At 34.7% G+C, this 17,307-nt stretch overlaps 2 protein-coding genes across 5 annotated transcripts; both read left to right on the top strand.

The window, feature by feature from the left end:
- The first annotated feature begins 14 nt into the window (after positions 1-14).
- On the top strand, positions 15-3,755 carry LOC145218139 (uncharacterized). Of its 2 annotated transcripts, XM_080085539.1 has the most exons (6): positions 15-1,014; positions 1,597-1,725; positions 1,960-2,203; positions 2,257-2,408; positions 2,539-2,667; positions 2,867-3,755. In XM_080085539.1, the coding sequence occupies exons 1-6, from the start codon at positions 665-667 to the stop codon at positions 3,066-3,068; spliced, it is 1,206 nt and encodes a 401-aa protein (XP_079941665.1). In that variant the 5' UTR covers positions 15-664; the 3' UTR covers positions 3,069-3,755. The 2 variants fall into 2 exon arrangements, with proteins under 2 accessions (XP_079941665.1, XP_079941672.1); XM_080085546.1 differs by lacking the exon at positions 1,597-1,725.
- Positions 3,756-5,920: 2,165 nt separating this feature from the next.
- Positions 5,921-17,302, top strand: LOC145218629 (uncharacterized). Of its 3 annotated transcripts, XM_080086043.1 has the most exons (16): positions 5,921-6,046; positions 6,477-6,586; positions 6,659-6,744; positions 6,814-6,963; positions 8,205-8,246; positions 11,157-11,303; positions 11,492-11,629; positions 11,704-11,826; positions 13,833-13,975; positions 14,973-15,168; positions 15,297-15,473; positions 15,763-15,992; positions 16,146-16,274; positions 16,423-16,536; positions 16,888-16,957; positions 17,025-17,302. In XM_080086043.1, the coding sequence occupies exons 3-16, from the start codon at positions 6,714-6,716 to the stop codon at positions 17,069-17,071; spliced, it is 1,737 nt and encodes a 578-aa protein (XP_079942169.1). In that variant the 5' UTR covers positions 5,921-6,046; positions 6,477-6,586; positions 6,659-6,713; the 3' UTR covers positions 17,072-17,302. The 3 variants fall into 3 exon arrangements, with proteins under 3 accessions (XP_079942169.1, XP_079942176.1, XP_079942163.1); XM_080086037.1 differs by lacking the exon at positions 5,921-6,046 and having other exon boundaries at positions 6,057-6,586; XM_080086050.1 differs by lacking the exons at positions 5,921-6,046; positions 17,025-17,302 and having other exon boundaries at positions 6,056-6,586; positions 16,888-16,968.
- The last annotated feature ends 5 nt before the right edge of the window (positions 17,303-17,307 follow it).

Raw genomic sequence — 17,307 nt, 5'->3', positions numbered from 1 at the left:
CCGTTGGCGATGGAACCATTCATCTGTGAAACCAGCAGTTTGATTTTCTAACAATGAACGATTAAGTCGTTATCATTTGGCTACGATTGTTTGGCATAGTTTTGTCAACATTTCATCAACATAATGGTAGTAACAATTGATAGACAGAAAAAAGCTTTTAAATCTAACTATTAAAACAATTTCCCCATGCATTTTAAAACTTTGTGCCTTTTATTTTTCAGTTGTCACATAAGGTGGATATTTTTTTCAATTCAAAAACGCTGTAAATTCCAATGTCAAAATAGACATTAAAAAATAAAAAAAATAAAAAATAACATGACCTCCACGCCTTAAAAATATTTTATTTGCACGAGGTTTTAGAATCATTTGTCATTATTTTACAATCACAGAGCGATCAATGCCTGGGGGTTTCGAAACACGTCAAAATGCATTTGCGACCTCCAAATGACTTGCAAACTTTCAGTTTTGCGTGCTGTAATGAAAATGTCGAAGTCGTTCCTAATATAGCGGCCCGATTGCGTTACAAAGATCAATTATTTAAATGTACACAATCCATCGACACGATTGTGTGACGGAGTAAAGTACGCCCTTTATTACAAAGCTATATTGTGTTAACGTACACAATCGCATCTTTGGAAGCAAGTTGTTGGCTAGTGTTGATAGAATGTTGTCAGTACCAAGAAGAAGCCGTGTTCGAGATAGATTGAATTGGGCTTGTTTTTCTTTTGTTCTTTTTGCTGTCACAATAGTTTACAACGGTCAAGGCTACTACGAAATCAAGGTTCTTCTGAAGCAAGAAATATTGAAAGAAATCAAGGACACTCAGAGAACATCACACATAAAAGTAGCCGAAAAGAAAGAAAAACTGTTTCAAACGCGTAATGATGTTAAACCCGTCATTGGAAATATGATAAAATTGCCACTTGCTGGAGTTAATGATTCGGAATGGTTGGAATGCAACGACTTGGAACGGATTTATAACAAATGTAAAAATGATACAATAGCAACCTTTAGGTGAGTTTACTGATTGATTTATGTATAGGTTTTTGCAACACCAAATACGGTGTTTAAAATTAACCAAATGTCCCAAATTAGGAAACAGGAAAACGAAGCTCGTATAATGTCTTACGTCAGTCGACTTTTGTTTTTCGTGTTCCCGGTGAATTAAGAAAACGTTTTAAACATTTCCGTACAACTTCTATTTTTAAATTACTACTGACCCTATTTTTGATGGCGTTTAGAGACCACATCGAATGCACAGGTTCGAACTTCGTCACAACCAAATCAATTCAGGAAAATAAAATATAAACAAAGGGCAATTTAAATTTGTTTTAGCTTTTTTTCTTCGTTTTAATGTTTTATTTAGTCCATAACCAAAATTTAATGATTTGGCCCCTTCACACAAATCACATGGTAAAAGGCCAAGTCAATATTGGAAAACTAACTTGTTTTTTCTACCAAATGCAATTTGTTGACCATGTTTTGTACCGCTTTTTGATCAAAAAAAACGATGTGAAAAGCTTTAGTAAGCTTTAATAAGTATAACAACCCAAAAAAACAATTTCAACCAACATTTGCAAAATTTGTAATCCTCAGAAATATGAACCAACATGGAAACAAAGCAGTTTACTTCACAACAGTGTACGATCGCATGAAAACAGAAATTAAAATTGCTCTTAAGGTTGCGTTTGTGTTCAGTTTGGAAAGTGAAAGTGATGCATATCGGTAAGATATCAATAATCCAAACCAAAACAAAAATTGGGGTCATTTTTCATTCTACTTGTTATTCAAACCAGGGGTATAGGCTTTAATAAATCGTTTATGTTTATTGTTATAAAATCTTAAAAAGGTTTGGGCCTAATCGAAATAGTTGTCTTAAGTTTGTGTTAATGCGACATGCGTATCGAACTAATATTTAATATGTTTTCGTGTAAACCAATAAACTCTGTATACATGTAGCTACCGATCGGCTATTCGTGAAATAGCCAACCTGCGTAAGATGACGTCGTTGGTCTGGAAAGGAATTCCTTCGCTGCTTGGAGCGTGTGTGACGTCACAGAAGATAATCTACGCTGTCGAGAGAATCCAGGGAAAGCCGTTGTGTGAAGGAAATGGTACTGACACTGCATGCGCTGTGTCACAAAATTTATTCAATTTTATGCAATCGCAACAAAAAGCTACACCACTTCTGTGGTTAAGCAAGGTATAATGTTTAATCTGTTTCATGCCGATTGGTTTGTAAACGATTGTTTTCAGGTGACTTGCTTTTTCCGTCAATTTGAACAACACCGAGCGTTTATGGAGGATGTGTCAGGCAGCAATTTCTATTACGATCCTAAAACCTTCGATATTTATATTGTGGACGCAGACTCGTTAATTTTCTACAACAATTCAGCTTTACTGTCAGGGTAATGCTTATACCTAAACTTTGTGTTTATGTACAGCAAAGTGAAATGCAATTAAAGTTGAATTCTAAATACAATACTGCTCACAAAAATGGTAAATCATGTAAAACCAATCACGTTTTTTGCTTCACAGAACTTCGTGTCGTTCTGACGCAGAATGTGCTCATCCACTCGGAAACCTGTGGGGCCCGAATGCGCTCAATCATAAAATCTATTTTACCTGTCGCGAAGCAAGGGGATTTTGCAAGAAAAATTTGTGTTGGTATGAATTATTACGTATTACGTTACGTTCTTATAGCGCGTTACACTAATGGTGCACTAAACCTGCATCAAAAGGTTAAGGTCAAAACCGAATATTCGGCCCAAATTTAAATATAATGTTTTTGTTTGATGAAAATATTGTTTGGATTGCGTTTGTGAACACTTTGCCGGCAATAAACTTGTAAAATATAACTATTCAGGGGCATTGATGCATCACTGCACAATTGTGGCGTGAGTCGATGGCTGATTTCCCCCATGAGATCCCTCATTGATCCTCGCGCTTACCCAACGTTTCGTGAAATTATGCACTGTCTTATGGAGAAATTTCCGCAAAAGCGGTGTACTATGACGGATTCTTGTGCCAAGGCTGAACGACTTTATAACGACTTTAATCAAGCGTAGAACTTCTAACGAAAGACAAAGGCAAAGTGATGGTGTCGTTGTTTTTAAACTTGTTTTTTAGTGAGTGATTAACTTTTAAAGTATTGAAATCGTATAAAATCGCATGATGAAATATTGTATTGATATATAAGTTATTGCTGCCAGGCATAATATCTTGTTTGTAGAATTGTTATATTTTCAAAACTACCTGACGTAGTCATTTAAACCATGTTTTAAGAAACACTGTGATCGTGTAAATTGTAATATAACCATGAGTCATTGTAATTTACTTTTTTGTGCAAACTTTCAATAACATCGCTCTAACATTAAACGTTGCCAGGTGACGTAGTGGAGACTCGCGTGCGGGGATCCATTATTGCGTGAAGCTTTTCTTCGTACCACCAAGTCATGCGTAACCATACGACTTTTCTTCCCATGCTTAGACCGTAAACCGAAGTTTTTTTGTCAGTTGCTGCATTTATTTTTTTAGCATTAGACAATTTTTAAGAAGTTTTTTACTCCCTGAAAACTGTTTGTGTGATGCCTACTCTTACCTAGTTGATAAATATTTTGTGACAAATCGTTTTTCAAATACAATTAAAGGTGCTAAAAAAATGATTTTACGTTCTATTGTTAGGAATTAGACAGAATTGTGCTTCTTGGATGTTAAATATGTTGTTGCTTATAAATTTTTTGAGTGTCAATGTCTTACTGGTGTCAGGTTATTCAAATGGAAATATTCCGTTGAGAGTTTGTCAATCCATGAGACCTGAGCATGACATAAGTCCACAACCTGCCGGAACCAACCCGTATGAAATTTTGACGCGATTTCGAACGTATATTCCCGGGGAAAAAATAAAAGGTTTGTGCGGACCCACTTGCTGCTGTGATTGAAATAAGTATAAATTTAGTAAAATATCTGAATAAAGTCGGAAAAAGATATTAGACATGCGAAACAAACAACGGAAAAAATCATTGTTGACTTTATGTCACTGAAACAATAAAGATAAACATTCCAAAGCAACATGAAGTCACTAGCCTATTGCTTTACCTAGCTGTATTACGCAAGTAGACCAACGCCAGGAGAAAATCAACTGTTGAAAAGTGACAACTAGTACGTAACTGAAAAACTAAAAGTAGTGTAATTTGCTCAACTATATTTAAAGTTTTTACCCAAAAGTGAAACTTGTTTTGTTGTAGTAACTTTAAAAAGCAGCGACCCTGGTTTACAATTTGATGGGTTTTATGTACAAGCTCGATCTACGGAAACCAATCAACCAATCGGTGAATTTTCCCCGAATTTAAATCTGTTTGTCGTGCACAGCTGCCCTTCGACTGTTACTGTGAGTAACGTAACCTAATTTGAAATACAAACCAATTCATCTCTATTTTTCGCCCTACTTTAAAACCGACGTATATTAAAACATTTACGTATCTGTTCAAAAAAGCACCGTTTAATCGAAAAAAATGAAAAGAGGCAATGTTAAAGGTATCTACTCGAGGTCAGTGATGCGCTAAATTTGGGAATGATAGCCTATATCGATACTACATAGACCAGGGGTGGGGAACCTGCGGCCTAAAGGCCACATGCGGCCTTTTAGGGCATGAGGTGCGCCCTTCGACACATAAATACATTTTAAAATCTCGATAATGCACGCAGCACCCGTCGAAGAAAAATAAACGGAAATGTTTTTTTTTGTCTCTTATCTCCCATTACTATTTGATAAGTTGTATGGCAGCGGCGTTCACTTTCTGTTGGACTAACAAGAGCTCATAGCTCTACAATCTTACTTGTGTTAACAAAGAAAACAATTGTTTGCGCATAATCTAATTTCTAAGACTTGTCTGTGAAACAAGCGCATCTACACGTGAAATAAATCCTGAATGTTGTAGTGAAGGTGGAAATGTAGTGGGAAGTTTATTTACCTTTATTCAGCTTGGACCGTAATTTCCGTGACTTTGCAAGAGAAAATTACACAACTACCATTCCGTAAATCAAAAAGTTTGAACACCAGCCTAGGCCTGGGAATAGTCTATGCGGCCTACACGAGTGTCGATAAAACGTTGAGTGGCCTTTATGAACAAAAAGGTTCCCCACCCCTGACATAGACCATGATATCGTCGTTTGCTTCTCTTCTGTAGTGTTTTCTGTTTTTATGACAACTATTTGCATATGTTATCGCCATGATGCTGGTTTTGTACGCTTTATTTCAGCGCTCACAAAAAATTGTTTCGTTCTTACTTCGCTTGTGGAGATTAGTTTATCGGCCCGTCATATGATGCCCTGTCTTACTTGTGAGTTATTTAAGCTTTTGCAGTTGGACACATTAGTGACGTCACAACAATTCGCATATATATCAACGCACACTTTATTAACAATTTCGACCATATAATTTCGAGCTTGAAAACTCACCACAACATGGCATGAAATTGTTTATCGCAATGGACCACAACTTTTGCTGCAATAACGAATAGCAAAGCAATCTCACACTACATAATTTATTCAAAAACACTTACACAATCAATTACTTTCCTAGATATTATAACTTTGTTAAACATTTTTTTTCGTAAAATAAATATTCATCACACTGGATCCATAAAATAACTTTTTTTTACTAAAACATTGCCAGAAGATAGTAATTCCACAAAGCACACAACAAAATCTAAAATGCCAATGATGCAGTTACAAATAACGACATCCTGCGATCTAACAGAGAAATGCATTTAAAATCAATGGATTACTTGACGAAAGCTGTTGGAAGTTTGGAACCGTGCACCCATCTACTTTAAAATATAGCTAAAGGTGGTTTCCCTGCGTCAAGAAACGCAAATAGGGAATTTCCCAGAACCTTAGCAAAACCAAACAAAACGCAGAATTTTAGCCTGGTGACTGATGTGTTTATCGATTTCTCTAAAAGCGCAAGTTTACGTTAATTTTACTCGCCACAGGTTAACGCAAACTTTATTTGGCGTTGACTTGTGGCGCTTTGCAATGACTGGTACGTCAATTAGAAAACTGGTCAAGTTAAATAAAAACTCAAATGTGTTTATTTTTCAATCTAGCAAACACAGTCTATCTACTTGAGTATTAAATCCTTTCACAAAACTTAAACTCGTTGCCACATGATAAACATGTGACACAGAAACAATTGTAAGCAGGCATTTTAATTAGGAAATCATTCAGTATAATTGAACTGAATCTGATGCATTGGAATTTATTCCCAATTTAATCTCAACTACCAGATTTTATGTTTCTTTGTGCATGTACACAGGTTTATTGTACACATTTACTAATATTTTCTCCGTTAGCTTTAACTTATGTAAATATATAGATTCTAAAATTTGTCAATATAGATTAGCCTCATAACAAAGTTGAAACCAGAATATATTCAGTTCTGCAAGCATACATGCAGAATAACTGTTATTTAGGATTCTCAAAACACTATTAGTCATTCCCAAGTTTGGAGTTCTAACCCTCGGCCAACAGCAGATCTGCTATGGACACCGCCAGAAGAAACAGAAGCAGAAATTTTTATTCGGTATGTCGAGTACTTTTTTTTGTCACATGCATTATTTTTTCCAGCACAATCAAAAATTTTGTGTATTTGTAGGGGGACATTTGTTCAGTCATTTAATACTTTCTGGACTGGAAAGAGAAGTTTGCTGATGCAACCAATTTCAACTCTAAATGTTTCAGGTATAAATATGCTCCTTATAAAATGTAGTATTGTGTTTGCACCAGATGAAATAAAGCGAATAACTTTAGAATGTTGCTTGCTGGAAGAATCAGAGAGTACACATGGATCATCAATGTGCTCATCAATTATTCAAAGTGGAGCTCTGGATACAAATATTTTGCAGACAATAATAGATTCTGGAGTCAACTCAGTGTTCTCATTGGTTAGGTGTTGGTTTTGTAAGTCTTTTCAATTTTGCTTTTAAGAATATGTGGTACTTGATGAAAAATTATTTTGAGGTTTTACAAGTACACAAGGTATAGATAAGTGGTTCTCAACCTGAGGCTTACTGAACAGTTGGAAATGTAGTTGCCATTTTGATTTCCTTAAATAATTTTTATGCTTATATTATATACATTTGCCTCTATGTTCTTAAAGGTTGACATTAAAACAGTACATAAATTAAAAAATTAAAAAAGTGTTAAAGATTTAAAGTCAATGTTTAGTATAATTAGACTAACAGCGACTCAGATAAGCAAAACTTTGCAAGCACCTATTAACTTGCTTATTTTTGGTTTTCTTACATGAAGTACATATTTTTTTCAGCTGCATTTTTTTCTGTCTAAAACTGCTTTGTTGCCCCTTTGGTCCATGAAAATGGTGCATTAACTTTTTTTAAATTAACTTCCACAATGATTTACTTTAAAAGTATGTGAATCAGGAATTGCATACTTGATTGGTGCTTTGCAAAGTGTTTAAAGCAGTTTGTAACTTTTGGTTGGATTTACTCATTTTCCACCCTTCAAACATTTTAATTGGGGTTTCAGGTCATTTAGGTCAGATCATGTGCTGAAATTGTAAACACTAATTCACAGGGTGTGCCTTGTTTGTTTTTAAAATTTTTGTAAAATGCATTTACAGCCCAAACTATGTGTCAAAAATGCATTGTGTGATTGATGTAAAAAATAATATGGATCTTTAAAGCTTGAGTTGAATTAAACCATGCATTACTTGCATTTTACCCATCTTTCTTCCCAAACATTAAAAGACAGCACCCTTTTAATTATGGTAGCATGTTCAGTTTACAAGTGATCAATCCCTTTCTGCTTGCAGAAACAATTATGTTGTTTAATGTCATGAAACTGTAGGAAACAAATTAAAGTTAGGTAATAACAAGGTACATCTGTTATAATATGTTTTTTGTGGTTAGCCATTTACTTAATTTAGCATGTATAAATAAAATATAAAGAAGTTTACGTTTCCAGTTTATATGTAAATTTTTTTCACAAATTTATTTGTAAAATAGAGACTGGGTTTAAATTGAAAGCCCTAACTAAATCATTGTGATTCATGTTTTTTTGCGCAGTAATCTAAAACACATGCACCAGTTCGGTGTCTGAGTTTATTTAATAATGTTTTTTTTTTAGAAATGCGTAATAATATAGTTAAAAATATAATAATTGTTTTCATTACATTTTAGGGAGTTCTTCTTCATCACCTTGCAGAAAATACAACTTTGAAGGTAACTTGCTGATGTACTGTTTTTTTGAGTAGAAGTATGTAAATTTGATTTTTTATTGTAGGCAAAAATCTTTTTTTTCTGCTTTAACACAATGGTTTTCATCTTATTTCATCCCACAACCCATTTTAGCAACCAAATGTACCTAGTGACCCCCTTTCAAAAATTTCCATGTTTTTTTATAATCACCAAAAAAGTCTTGCTGGTCGATTAGGTTTTCACACTCAAATTATGATGTTGCAACTCTTTACCTACTATAAGTGTGTTTTGACATTTATTTGCCCATGCGGTGGTGTTGCACTTCACATGGAATTATCTTCTAAATAGGGATTTAATAAAGTATCTGTTTAGTATTGTAAAGGTCAAAATGGAACACACAATAAGTTTGAGTCAAATAGTTGACTATTTTCTTATAAAGCATATATGATTTTTTCTGAACAATATTTGATCCATACAGTATTGATATTTATTTTTATTTTATGAGTCCCCTTTCCTTTATAGACCAATATTGTTTTCATTTTTTTTTTCTGCAAGTTTTTTTTCCAAAATTTACTTCACAATGTACCATGAAAATTAACTATAATAATTATGGGTCCCCTTCCCTGAAGGGGAAACATATTGATTTTACTCAAATTGTTTTTGTTTTTTTTCTTTGTTTTTCTTTTTTTTTCTTCCTTTTTTTTCTCCCCAAAGTTTGTCCGACTCGTTTTTCCATCAAATGTTTGATGGATTTGGCTGAAATTTACACAGATGGTAGATATAGTTATGTAGATGTGCATCCCACTTTGTTTTTGTTGATAACCCCAGTATTTACCCCGGTAGCCCCCTAAAATGGGTATTTTTCCCCGAAGTTTATCCGACTCGTTTTTCCATCAAATGTTTGATGGATTTGACTGAAATTTACACAGATGGTAGATATAGTTATGTAGATGTGCATCCCACTTTGTTTTTGTTGATAACCCCAGTATTTACCCCACTCACCCCCTAAAATGGGTGTTTTTACCCAAAGTTTATCCGACTCGTTTTTCCATCCAATGTTTGATGGATTTGGCTGAAATTTACATAGATGGTAGATATATTCATGTAGATGTGCATCCCACTTTGTTTTTGTTGATAACCCCAGTATTTACCCCGCTAGCCCCCTAAAATGGGTGAGTTTTTAAACAGTGTCAGAATTGGCTGAAATTTGGATTTCTTGTATAGTATGCCATTTATAGGTGTAAATTGTTGTGTTCAACCCTGTAGTCCTAACATTTACCCCACAAGCCCCTAAAGCAGTGGTTCCCAACCGGGGAGGAATTCCCCCCTAGGGAGGAATTTAACGAGTTCAGGGGAGGAATTTCATAAAAACTGTAAAAAAATTTACATTGGAAAATACAGAATATTTTTGTTTTTACATTATTATGTCCATTATAATTTGGACCCGGTTCACATTTGGAACCGGTTGTAAAGGATTCTGAAACAGACATCCCTAATTATAAGGTCTATTTCAAATTGCTATATTGTTTTATGTCAATCTGTGTTGGTTTTTCGTCTTATGGGGAGGAATGAATAGTTCGAAAATGGGCGAAGGGAGGAATGTAACAAAAAAGGTTGGGAACCACTGCCCTAAAGTGTAAAACGTATTTGTATGGTACTGGGCACCACAAACGAAAGATTTCTTTGGAGCAATAGTGTTACAAGGGCAACCAGTTGTTTGTTGCTCGTTGGTGGTCGTTTTTGCGCCATGGCAGTTAGGGGCTTGTTAACAGCCCTATGACGTCAGAAACATTATCGGTTGTTGCTCAAAACACCTCTAGTGGTCGAAATTTTAAACATTGGCGGAATGGGCTGAAATTTTGCAGTACTATTGATTGAGTCATTGTGGTTTTTATATATTTTTTAGTTTGTGTGTCAAACCCAATTAGTTGCCCTACTAGCCACCTAAAATGGGTCAGTTTTTTTAAAACGTTAAATAGGACATACTTCAACCAATATCTGGGGTGAATCTAATTTTATAGTTTGTATTCTACATAGTATTATTATTTAAACCCAGTGCCGATCACTGTGTTTTACCTTACAACACCCGACTTTTGCATGGTTATCTCTTGAAATGCATTATCTACAACTTTGCATGTGTGGGGACCCATGAGTTTTTGCCTGCAGAAACGACTAAAGTTATAAAAGACGGTGACTAATATGGGACCCAATGCAAAATAAGCATAGGAAATATATTTATGTTTTAAAATAGGTTATAGTGTATATGCAAGGGCAATATGTGGTAAGCCACCCTTCTAGTTTTAACATGAAATTTTTAAAAAAACAGTGTCTGAATGTATTTGTGGTGTTGTGGCATGTTTGTGAGTGTGTATGTGCATTGCTATTTCTCTGGAAATACATTAAAAAAAAAAATTCAAGTTTGCACCATATCAGTGTTTAAACTTTATGAATAGGTTAAGAGGCATGTCTTTCTTTTGCCGTTAAACTCTTCATTTGTTTCACAACACACTTCTTTCTAGTTTTTACCAACCAATAAATGAATAAGAATATGTGATGTCATTACTTCAAAACTGGTGTTTAAAATGTGTGTGCAGTGTGTGTCATGCTGTTCAGTATGTGCATTGCTAATCTTGTGTCTGATTCCACCCTACTATGGTTGTTGGGAAATGTTCTATCACATTGTAACCAGTCGAAAAAGCAACTCTTTTGAAGTAAATCAGATTCATAGCCACACATTTCAGCTTGGGAAGTGTAAAAGAGAACTTCTGTAAACAGCATGTACTGTTTATACACCCTTCGGATTATTGCATAATCTGGCTGATTACTTGAAAAGCTATTGTTTTGATGAATAACATTTTGGCGAAAACAGAGGTCTAACTGACTAATACTTGCTCCTGTTTAAGTTATTAAAAGGCATATTATTTTGTGATGCAGAATGTTGTGAACAAAGGGATGTTACAGATAAATGCAAGGAGATATGCTATGCTGAAGAATATATAAATTTTAATGCTACAGTGGATCAACAATTACAGCAATGCATTACTGAAGATCCTCATTTCCTTGCATGTCTTGCAAGTAAAGGTATTCTTAATCTTTTATTACTAGTTGGGTTGCTATAGTTAACAGTGTTTATTGATTGAACTAGTTGTGTTTTTTAGTTAAAAGATTCTACAGATGTTTGGATGAATAATTTAAATATATATATGCACAGTTTTAAAATGATGTTTATTTTGCTGATATTGTTTGATGTTTTGTGTGAAATTTTACAGGTTGTGGAGACAATGAAACATGCACAGTATCTGACCCAAGTGAAATGTGTCTCAACAATTCAATGTGTTACAACCTTGATGGATCTTTTAACTGCTCATGTAATAATGGCTTTTTTAGAGACGGAGATTTTTGTGAAGGTAAGTTTGTGTTTTTTTTGCTGCTTGTCAAGTTTTTAAATGAAATAGATTTCAAAACGTCTGTATTTTTTCAGATGTTGATGAATGTATGAAAGTTCCTCAAGTTTGCCCAACAAACCTAATGTGTTCAAATACATTTGGTTCATTCATTTGTGCATGTGAACCAGGATACATTTTAAGTGGGACAACATGCACAGGTTTTATTTGTATTCAATTTCAAAATTGGTTTAGGTTTAGTCATGTAGATTTGCTATCTGTTTCATGTGACTCAATGGCCACAGGTTTTCCCCTCAAACCCCAAATTGTAAAACATATGCATATGGTTTGTATGATGCTGGTTACTACAAATGTGATCCAACTGCATTAAATGATGAGTATTTTTGCACATGGCCATTAGGAGATGTTAGAAGTCTTTTGTTGTCATAGGTCATTATGATTGCTGCTAAAATCACTATAATGGCCAAAATTTCATACAGTTGTTGATGAAAATAACCGTGCAGTTTGGGTTATCACAGTACACCAGGCCCATTGAAGGCGCCATACCGAATCAGCCGGTCACCAAGCATTCACCACCATATGGCACCACCAGCAGTTTGGGTTATTGTGGTTTATTGTGTTTAACTCTGTACTCCATGTTTACCCCATCTGTCCTTTCAAAAGGCAAACTTTAAACCAAAGGTGGGCAACCTTTTAGCATGCCCTGGCCAAAAAGTAGCGATATTGTGGAGGCGGTCAGCAACAATGCCCATTCAATAATAAAGAAGTGTGAGCAAACTCAACTTTGACTCATACCTGTTCAATGTGAATTTGTACAACATCAAGTAAACTATGTCAAGTTTAAAGAGCTCTTCTGGCAAATGTGATTTTATTCCGACGTTTCGACGTCCTATACAGGTCGTCTTCATCAGGGTAAAGAACACTGAATGCGACTAGTACAGTGCACGATAAACAAAGGAAAAAAAGAATGGAACACAAGCACGTCACAACGCAACGAAAACACCGCGCGATAACAAATGGTTGACCCTCTAATCTTTTAGCAGGTGCCTGTAGCACACTGGAAGCATCACGTCTGTTTTGATGTTCATTGTGTTGCCCCGTTGGTGAATATTCCATGACTTAAGAAATAGTCTTTTCCTGTAGTCAGGCTCCCGGACCACAACAGACGCCGCATTGAAATCAATACGGTGGCCTTGTGATACCGCATGATTGGACAGGGCCGACTTCTTCGCGTCGCTGTTGGCAACATCCCGTTGATGTTCTTTTCGGCGGGTGTTGAGTGACCTTCCAGTCTCCCCGATATAAATTAACGGACACTCGGCGCAGGGAATAGAATATACAACACCACGTTGTTCAAGGGTGTCGATTGGATCTTTCGGGTGACTCAGTAGCTTGCGGAGAGTTTTTTTCCTTTGTTTATCGTGCACTGTACTAGTCGCATTCAGTGTTATTTACCCTGATGAAGACGACCTGTATAGGACGTCGAAACGTCGGAATAAAATCACATTTGCCAGAAGAGCTCTTTAAACTTGATACTATGCCTGGCAGCAATAGCTTATATAAGTAAACTATATATACACCGCACTCAGCTTCCTCCAACTTTAAACTTGAACAGGTCTGCTTTGGATACTAACAATCATTGCCACTCATACATTAAACTTCAACACAACTCTATGATGCAGGTCCAATGGAAGTGCACATCCACACAATAATTTTGTCTCAAAAACTAATAATTATTTAAAAATCAGCGTATAATTTGAAAACTCTTACATGGGATTTACCACATACATTGCATCGGGCCGATAATTTTTTTAATACAATCAAGGACTTGCCAGAACTTACATGCGGTGCGGATGCGGTACAGAGGTGGTATGTTGCCCACCCTTTAAACAGTGCCTGAATTCAATGAAATTTAAGTACTTGATTATCCCATAAAACGCTTTGTATACAATTTTGCATGTGTGAGGACCAATGAGTTTCTGCTGAAACAAAGTGAGATTATAAATGTTTGCTTATCTTGCAATCCACATAAAAAGTATAGGGAATATGTCTTTTAAAATAGGTCATTTAATTTGAAATGGACTTGTTTATAATGGTAAATAATGTTAACAAATAATAAACGAAAGAAACAGAACAAACTTTTGTCACTTACAATATAACCATTGTTTCTAATTTATCATATACATTGGCAAAATTTGTTTTGCAGGAATTCCTAATACAATCGGTTTCAACATTGTCTCAACAATTCTAATTAATGTCACGAGTTCGATGCAACAACATAGTCTAATCGACCAACTGGAAAAAAATCTGTTAATTCCAGCGCTATCATCTTTACCAGGATACCGCAGTGTATGAACTTTAGTGTATGAACCTTCCCTAAATGGGATACAATTTGATTTTACTTGATTTATTTGTTTGTTTTGTTTTCATTGCAGTTTGTCTACCCTATTTTGCCATGAAATGTTTGATAAATTCTGAGAACAAGTTAATGGATGATAGATTTAGTCATGTAGATGTGCCATCTGTTATCTTTGATTTTGATAAACTTATATTAGTTACATTGTACTATTGTAGATTGTAGGCAATGTCAGCAGCCTGATGACCTCATATTCTTTACAGGCTGTTGCTATAAACACCCTAAGTAGATAAAAATATTGGTTGATTGGGACAAATTTTAAATGCTGGATCGTCATGATTTTTTTATTGCTGCAGAACACTTGCAGTTATCCCTCTAGCCATCCAAAATTGGTGACATTTTTTAACGAATTCCGAATTAATTAACATTCCGTAGAATGTGGCAATGTCGGGTGGCAAATGTTGTGTTTTTGGGGGGTCTATAATCCTACCAGTGACCCCACACAACTCAAATCGGTAAACTGCTATGGGTTCCACTATTCAGATAACATATATACAGATCCTTTTAATTAAGCTATACGGTTGTCCTGATAATGATGAGTCTATCACAACATCATCTAACTGTGGCACAGATTTCGCTTTAGTGTTCAGAATTATAGAGCACAGATTTAAACATTTATAACATTTATTGCTTCTGCAGTGTATTTCTTATAATGCACAATATATCAGTCAGTTCTGTAGAAATCCATGGTATTTGGATTGATCACAACCTCACGTGTTACCCGTCCATCTTCATGCAATGCAATAAACTTTTAAATAAGACAGGTTAAAAAATGGTTGTCAAATATTTGACACAATGTTCAATAATAAAATGACTATAATCGGTAACAGTGTGTGTGCTAAGCCATCCTTCTATTTATTTATAAGTTTAACTGTTTGGTAAAATCAAACTTCCTTGTGTTTTAGTAACATCTATTGTTGCAATTTTTAGGTATTGTTTTTGCAAGCTGCTCAAGGAAGCCTAATTGTGACAACGCAAGGAGTTTTTATGCCTGATGAAGAAAACTCAAATTTGCCCACACTGTTAGAAATCACAGAAAACATTAACAACAGAGCTGAATTTATTAACTACAATCTTGATCCTTTTGATGCAACACTGGATCCAAATTTTCAAGTTTCTCGTGCTGGTTTGTAAACAAATATTCTATAGACCCAATATTTTCTTGATGCCAAATATATTAATGTTTCCTAAATTAGGCTTGATTTGTACTGTGTACTGTACTTATATCAATAGATTAAACACATTATTGTGCAGATAGGAATGGACTTTGTAAGAGCAATCCTTGTTCAAATATTGTGCCAAGTATGTATCATGGAGTTTGCGTGGAATTAGGAACTTCCGATATATTGTGTCTGTGTATTGACAATATCACACTAGTTGAAACACTCTGTTCTGACATTACTTCCACCACCACCACTTTCACTACCACTGGTATGTATATATTTTTAGTTACATAATAAAATATTATATATAAACCATATTATTTTTTACAGAAAATATATCGACATTTGTTATGGTGATAATGTGTTGCTATTTTTTACAAATAAAATAAACTCAACTTGGCCCACTTGAAAAATGTTTGTAAAGGATGTTTCACAAGTATTATTACTATAAGAGCCAACTTTTACTGAGCTTTGTATAAGACCACTTGAAAATAAATGGCTGTAGAAGTGTTATCTAATTTTTTTCTTTGTTGTGACAGAATTGTGATGTTTTGCAGAGTCAACCAATGTGCCTTCAACAACATCCACTGAAAGTGGAAATGTTAGCAACGGTTTATCTCCTGGGGCAATTGCTGGTGTTGTAATTGGTTGCATAGTTGTTGTAATAGCTATTGTGGTATTTGTTTTCTTTCTTTGTAAAAAGGACAGAAAGAAACCAGAAAACCCAGAAACTTCATCATATCACTCCTCTAACTATGTCAACCCAGACTATATCCATTCACAACAGGTATGCAGTAAATTGTTTTTGCCGTTTTGTCAAATGAATGTTTGCAATGTTTTAAATATTGACAATTGTGATAAATCAATAACATAATTTTAACCCAAGCCTTGCAGCTGTTTTATTTAGCATAAACTAAGAGTTGGTAATTTTTTGTTACAGATAAATGGTGACCCAATATACATGGAAATAAAGCCCAGTAACAAGACAACATTTTCATCCAATGACGGAGAATACATTGATATCAGTGATGCTTATTATGAACATGAAAAAAACACAAATAATCTCACTGTAAGAACTTTAAATCTGTGAAACAAAGAACTTGTTTTATGTGTAACTTCAGAGGTTCTTAACTTGTTTATTACTCTTCATCCCTTCACCAACAAAAACTAAGCATTGGATTTTTATCAATATCTGTTGAAAAAAATTGTTTTATTAGACAGCGCCGGTTTCTAACTTGCCCACCACTGGTGGGTATGAATTTGCTGATGAAATTCAGAAAGGTGGAAAACCAGATGCAAAAAAATCGTTTACAAAAGATAAAATCGAAAAGGTAAATTCGATAAATCATGGTATGTACAAATGAGTGTTGGGTAACAAGCCCTGTAGTTAAAATCTCAAATTATGCCTCCATTGGTTTGAGATACAAATCAAGTCTCACGTTTTTTTGATAAATGTGGTTGTAAGGCAGAAGAAAAAATATCTCCAATTTTCTAAGAATCTCATGCCAAGTTACCCAACATACCAACTTGAAGTCAAGTCTTTTCAATCGTTGGACTCCAGTTGGATTGATTTTTTTAAAAGAAACATATGTCCAGTCGTGCTCAAGTCTATTCAATGACTTAGCCACTGCAACTTGGTCAAAATGATTTATGTATTGTCATTAAGTCTTATACAACTTTAGGGGTCTGTGAAGCCAAAACCAACGGTTTCTCGAATGGATTCTGCTGGGTATTTAACTCCAACTAAACAAGGTGAAAATTGAAAAAATGTTGTTGAAAGTATACAAAGTCAGCTAAAACCATTTTTGATGTTTTATAGATGGAAATGAATCCCAAAATGAATATGATGTTTACAAACGAAGTTAATATTGTGCAACACTAATTCTGTAAAAAATATGTAATTCTATATAATGCTGTTTGTTGTGTTTGAAAGTTATTGACATAAATCTTTTCACAGTGACAAATTTCTCACAAAAATACGATGTGTATATTTTGAAAAAAAATTTTTTTGCACGGTATAACCTCGAGATGTTTGGTGTTTTTAAATCTGCGTTGCTATATCATTCTTCAATACATGCGGACACGCTTCAAATACAAGGCAT

The sequence above is a fragment of the Phallusia mammillata genome, chromosome 1 (assembly GCF_965637545.1).
Source record: "Phallusia mammillata chromosome 1, kaPhaMamm4.hap1.1, whole genome shotgun sequence".
NCBI lineage: Eukaryota > Metazoa > Chordata > Ascidiacea > Phlebobranchia > Ascidiidae > Phallusia > Phallusia mammillata.
The sequence above is the reverse complement of the archived record's forward strand: the minus strand, read 5'-3'. Positions and strand labels throughout refer to the sequence as shown.